Genomic DNA, 6,375 nt, shown 5'->3' on the forward strand with positions numbered 1-6,375 from the left:
GGCCTATATTGTTTTAAAACTGTCACCGCTTCAAAGTTCAACTGGCTACTTTTTATACTTATCACTGAAAGACAACTGTAGGTTTTTAAATGTTTATGTTTAAGAGGTGAAAAGTAGGGGTTCTGTTTAAAACTGCTTTTTCAAACGAGGATTACCTTTTTTTTACATAACTCACATGGAATATCTTCTTTGTCAATAATGAGATATAATATACACAATCTCTAACCACTTTTATTACTATAAATTTTCCTCTAATGTCACCATTTCCCCCGTAAAGGTATCAATCTGATGAAATCTTGGAATGATTAAGTAATGACAAGCTTTTAAAGAGTCAGTCAATGATTTCTACTTTCTGAGGGTTTGTCAAGATCTCAAATTCTAGCTAAAACCTGTATCACCTTAAATAGAAAAGTTTAAAAAGAATATACACTTAACACCAAGTGACTAAAAGTCATTTAAAATACATAGTTCTTAGATTATTTTATCTACTCAAAGACCCTTCAAAGGTAGGTGAAAACTTGGCCATATTTATATTTGTCTTGGAAATCCCAACATTAATTTCATAGTCCAAATTGTAAAATCTCTTCTCATTATTTGAGACCTGGAACTCATTACACAGACTGCCTGAGAAAGTTTAAAGAAAAAATAGAATTGGTCCTGACTTTTCCTTACATTTGAGGTAATACTGTTACAGCTGAATCTTTGATAAACAGGAAGTCATCCACATATAATAGGATCTTGTTCACTACATTCCTGATCCCTTTTCTCCTGTCCTACTTATTGCTGCCAGAAAGGCATCCAAACTAATGGTAAAATATAAAAAGTAGACAGAAGTCTCATGCGTTCTTAACATAAGGATCAGAGGAAAACAGAGATCTACAGTGTCTTATAAATATTATTATAATTAAAAATATCTCTATGAGCAAAGACATACCACGACATACCACTACTATTTAATTTAATGGATGCCTTCCTCAGTGTCCATTAACAAAGGTATAGAGAATAAATTTAAGAAAAAAAATATTCCCACAAACCTAACACGTAACCTTCTCATATTAAAGTTAACAGCTCCCACCCATGGCTACTGCCCCAAAAAAGTATTTTTTGACCTGGTTTTCTTGATGGCTCTATGAGGTCAGTTATCTTCTACATTCATTGAAGGAACTGTTGTCTATCTTAATTTTTTAGTGTGCCCCTATTAGGTATGGGCTCTCACGTTACAAGAAATTGTAACAGTTTTTTAAGATAAGACTCTTTAATACAATCTTTTTTCTAGATGAAGATAAAATATATTTTGGAGGCAGAATACATACTTGAGAGAGAAAAAACGTAAGACACAGTCAAATTCATTTATATATAGAAATGTTTTAGTTATAGCCTCACCAATGAAGGCATTTTTAATGTTTAGAATTAATATTTGCTGGGAAGTAGGGGTGTCTGGTGGCTTAGTCATTTGGGCATCTGCCTTCGGCTCAGGTTGTGATCCTGGGGTCCTGGGATTGAGCCCCACATTGGGCTCCGTGCTCGGTGGGAAGCCGGCTTCTCCCTCTCCCTCCCCACCCTTGTGTGCGCGCAGGCGCGCTCTCTAATAAATAAAATCTTTAAAAAATATATTTGCTGGGAAGTAATTCATGTAATAAGTTAAAATATGTAATAGGTTCTGACCACCAAATAAGATGTGTTGTGTGTGTGTCAGAGGTGGGGGTCCCCACATATCCAACAATTCTCAGACACCAGCAGAGTGTCCTACAACATAACTCAATTCTGACGCTATCTACCTGGGGATGGCGTCTAATCCCCCAGGTTAAGGTCTCCGTCCCACAGGGTGCCCTCCACTGCAGATGCCAATCTCAAGCCCAGGGTGTTACCTGTACTTCTGACCAACTGGCTAGCAAATGAGAGGTTCCCACAAGCCCCCACTTGGGTTTAATTTGCTAGAGCAGTTCAAAGAATTCAGAAAACCCATTTACTCACTAGATTACCGATTTTTGACAAATGATATGAACCAACAGCCAGATAAGAGATACATGAGACACAGTCCCTAGTGAAACTCCTTCTTACCTCAGAGTTTGGGGCCCCAGCAGGGTGGCATAAGGAAGCATTCTGGTTTCCCAACCTGGTACCTCTCTGAACTCCATTCCTTTGGGGTTTTTATGGAGGTTACATTATATACACACAACTGATCAAATCATTGGCTATTGGTGACTGAGTCGACCTACAGCCCCTCTCCCCTCCCTGAAAATCAGGAGTGGAACTAAAAGTGCCAGCCCTCTATTCATGATTGGCTCCCCTGGCAACCAGTCCCCACCTTTAGGCGCTTTCCAAAAGTCACCTCATTAACATAAGCCCAGTTGTGGTGGAAAGGGGCTTGTTATGAACAAGGCACCCATTTCACCTCTATGGCTTCTGATGCTTTCTCAGGAACTGAGGACAAGAGACCAAATATTATAACAAAAGATGCTCCCATTGTTCTTATCACTCAGGAAATTCCAGGGATTTGGGGAACTGTGAGCCAAAGACCAAATACATATGAGAAATATGTTTTGGTGATCTGGATGACCAAATATCTACTTCTTATACATCACAGTATCACACATTGCTTATCCCCCTCATTGCAGCGCATACTTTTCTTTCCTTTCTGTTTCCCAAACATTGTCTTTCCCAACTCCTTAAAAGGACATGTTTTGTTCAGTCTTGTATCCCCAGTACTTAATGTTTAATATACAACTGGGACATAATAAAGTTTGAATGAGTAAATGAATAAATGTGTTGCACAACCAACAAAGATGACAATAGGTAAGAGAATGTGGACATGAGAAATGCGAAATACCACTGGAAGCTTTGGGCTGTTGTGCAAATCTGGATCTTCCCATCAGCCATTCCTTCCATCTAGAATGCTCTTCTATTTGTCCCCAACCCCACCCCCAACTTCTCGTCAGGGTTTTCACTCTTTAACACTCACTTTACATATCTATTTGCTCAGCTCTACACACACCCCAAGGCAGTCTTCCCTTACCATGTTCTAAAACCTTTTCTTTGTATTTCCACAGCCTCCTGCGCATACTTTGGTTGCAGCCCCTAGCACCTCACACCGACATGATCGTTTATTTGCCCATCATTGCACTTGACTGTAAGCCCCTTAAAGGACAGTGTCTTCACCTGTATCCATATGTCTAGCCATCACCACGGTGCCTGGCAGTAGTAGGCCCTCCAAAATGGTTTAAAATAACGGGTAAGAGACTGAATGAATGGAGGGGGCTCTCCATTCTGGAAATTATCTCAGCATATCTATTTGTTCCCGGTAAGATGTCCACCAAGCACATACACTGGCAACTCCTAAACAAAACAAATCTAATGATTATATATGGAGATTATTGATGATACAGGAAAATTAGAATTAGAAAAAGTGCTTTAATCCAAGGACTGGCCCCAGGCAAAGAGGTCTCCAACGCACTTCTTTCTCTTTCCAACTCACCCCTGATACTGTGTCAGTAAAAAATGTTTTCTTCTCAACCTAAGGTTCCCTATACTGTTCTCAGATGCCACATATAATCTCCTCCTCATGAAATGTTTCTATGTCCCATGCCCTCAGAATCTTGAGCCACAAGTGAGTAAGCTACAAAAAACAAAAACGAAACAAAACAAAAAAACCAACCCTGGTTTTATGGGAAAATGAGTGCTCATGGGTTGGCATTCCCATTTTGACAGGGATCTTTACTAAGACGATGGCTTTTCTCAAAGCCTAGTGGGAAAAGACATTTTGAAACATGGGTCCTTTCAGAAATCCTCAAATCACTTTGCTGGGGTGAGCTCCATCCTAACACTACAAAGGTGATGAAGCTTGGCGGTTAGGGCAAGGCTCTGAAGCCAGGCCACCTGGGTTTGAACCCCAGCACTTCCACTCTCTCACCTTTGACTGTGAACAACCTCATGGGGGCCCAAGGTTTTCTATCCGGAGAATGAAATAGTAAGACCTACCTCACTAAATTGCTAGGGATAGGAAATGGGTTAGTACAAGTAGGATATTCAGAAAAGGGCTTAACAAGTAGTAAGTAGTCGGTAATTTTCTGTTCTTAATATTCTCATTTTACTGTTACTAGAACTGGCTCTGAGAGAACCAGAAGAGAGAAAGTGTCCAAGGTAGGAAAGGAGTGAGAAGAAAGAACACTTACTGATTTGGTTGTTCAGCTTGAAAGCGATGTCCAGCTGCAGGATAAACAGCATGAATTGGAACCAAGGACTCATCTCCATGGAGGGAAGGGGGATGTGGACCGAAAACACAATGTCATTGGCTTCGATTTCCCTTGGGATTGCTTCCTCGATGTCTCGGATCTTGTCGCACTGGTTGGGTCCCCAGGGCATTAGCCATTTTGTCTTGTGATGGTTTTTACGGACATCCACACATTTCACCGACATGTAGGACACTGCCGTCGTGGGCCCCGGGGCTGAAAAGAAAAGGTTTTTCTGTTTTAGAAAAATCATCCACTGAAGTGCTCATTTTGGGGCTAACATTTGCCTCCAATGTTCATACTGCCTTCTCTAATTGGGAGCAGTAATCCCTGGGGATCCCCTAAATCCGGGTGAGGATCCTTCAGTGACCTCCACAGGTGTCATAAAGCATCTCCAAGAGTCTTCCCATTAGGCTTTCAATCACTGTCATTTTCATTGAAAGAATACGTTTGTAACCACTTTGGTTCAGTGACTTCCTTACTCCAAACAAAGGTCACAAAAATCAACTGTGCTTCCGTTCCCACCTGCCTGAGGGCGTGGAGGGCTCCGGGACTTCACAGAGCACAGTGTCTGAAGTCAGATGACCTGCGTCTGAAGCCTGGTTGAACAACGGACTGCCAGTTCATCTTGGGTAAATTGGTGAAATCTCGTAGTTTCAGGACCCTCATCTGAGAAACAAGATGGTTAGTTTCTAAGACAGTTGGTTTCTAAGATTCTCCTTAGTTCTAACACTGCATTTGATGGAGAGAAAGAACTACGTTGACCTCAGGCCCTCACTTAGTGTGGTAACCGTCAGAGGTGGGGACAGAAGCAGACTATACCGCAGAGGTATCCAATCCATGCATTTGATCTGTGCACTTCAAAAGCGATCATCACATTTGAACTATACAACATTAAAAAAAAAAAAACCACACCATTTTGTGATTATAAAACGGTTACAGGATTATAAAAGAAAATCTGCAAAATACAGAAATTTTAAAGTTCAAAACAACATAAACCCAAAATCCCACTAGAGGGAAGTAACCACGGTCAGAAAAACATCAAAATACTAGCTTTTCTATGAGCGTGTAATTAGATAAAAATTTATAAACAAATTACATTATAGAACTTTAAAACACACACTAATATTAACATATATTTCTATAAAATAGGATCACACCATGCGTAGTTTTAGGGCTTCTCTTTTTTATTCATGTAAAGAAGCAGAGTAGCCAGTGGTGAGTCCCACCAACTCTGGAGCCGACCTGCTTCTGTCACCAATAACCCACACTAAGAAGGGTGGGTGAATTTGGGTGAATGATTAAACCTATCAGTGTATTAATTTTATCATTTCTTAAATGGCAATAATAATAGTATGTACCTCTGCGAGTCAGTGTATACATTAACAAGTGAACATGAAAAGTACAAAACAGGGGCACCTGGGTGGCTCAGTAGGTTAAGCATCTGACTCTTGATTTCAGCTCAGGTTATGATTTCAGGGTCATGAGATCAAGCTCAGTGTGGGGCTCTGCATTAGGCATGGAGCCTGCTTAAAATTCTCTCTCCTTCTTCCTCTGCCCCTCCCCACCCCACGCTCTCTCTAAAAAAAAGTGCAAAATATTAGCTATTATAAATATTTTCTATATAATTAAAATTTTTCAACTAGTGTTTGCAAAATAATCAGTCACAGGATATATCAAATTTAATCTACCTAACCTAATCCCTCCCCCCCAAGCTTGTAAAGGTTGTCTATAAATAAGAATAATTCTTTGCCTAATATTTTTTGCTAGTAATTTATCTTAACTTTTCCATCTGCTGTCTAAATTTGTTTACAGCATATTTAAATGTAGAGAAGTTCCAGATTTTATAGAATATCTCTTTACCTGGGGTGCCTGGGTGGCTCAGTCAGTTAAGTGTCTGACTCTGGCTCAGGTCATGATCTCAGAGTCCTGGGATCAGCCCTGCATATCTGGCTCCGTGCTCAGCAGGGAGTCTGCTTCTCCCTCTGCGGGCCCCCCCCCCCCAACTCATGTGCGCTCTCTCTCTCTCTCAAATAAATAAAAATAAAATATTTAAAAAATAAATATTAGGGGCACCTGGGTGGCTCAGATGGTTAAGCATCTGCCTTCGGCTCAGGTCATGATCCCAGGGTCCTGGGATCGAGCC

The 6,375-nt window shown here is 40.6% G+C and overlaps 1 protein-coding gene across 2 annotated transcripts in view; it reads right to left on the bottom strand.

Annotated features, from left to right (window-relative positions):
• WLS (Wnt ligand secretion mediator) overlaps positions 1–6,375 on the bottom strand; it is a 100,636-nt gene that overhangs the window by 54,118 nt on the left and 40,143 nt on the right. The window contains exons 2-3 of one of the 2 annotated variants that reach the window (XM_031041691.2): positions 4,755–4,898; positions 4,173–4,445 (exon numbers count right to left, since the gene is read on the bottom strand). In XM_031041691.2, coding sequence (XP_030897551.1) covers positions 4,173–4,416 — 244 coding nt within the window. In that variant the 5' untranslated portion in view covers positions 4,417–4,445; positions 4,755–4,898. The remainder of the gene's footprint in view (positions 1–4,172; positions 4,446–4,754; positions 4,899–6,375) is intronic. The other variant, XM_006728411.3, reaches the window with a different exon arrangement.

This window comes from Leptonychotes weddellii, chromosome 4, assembly GCF_054177405.1.
Source record: "Leptonychotes weddellii isolate Sample4059 chromosome 4, ASM5417740v2, whole genome shotgun sequence".
NCBI lineage: Eukaryota > Metazoa > Chordata > Mammalia > Carnivora > Phocidae > Leptonychotes > Leptonychotes weddellii.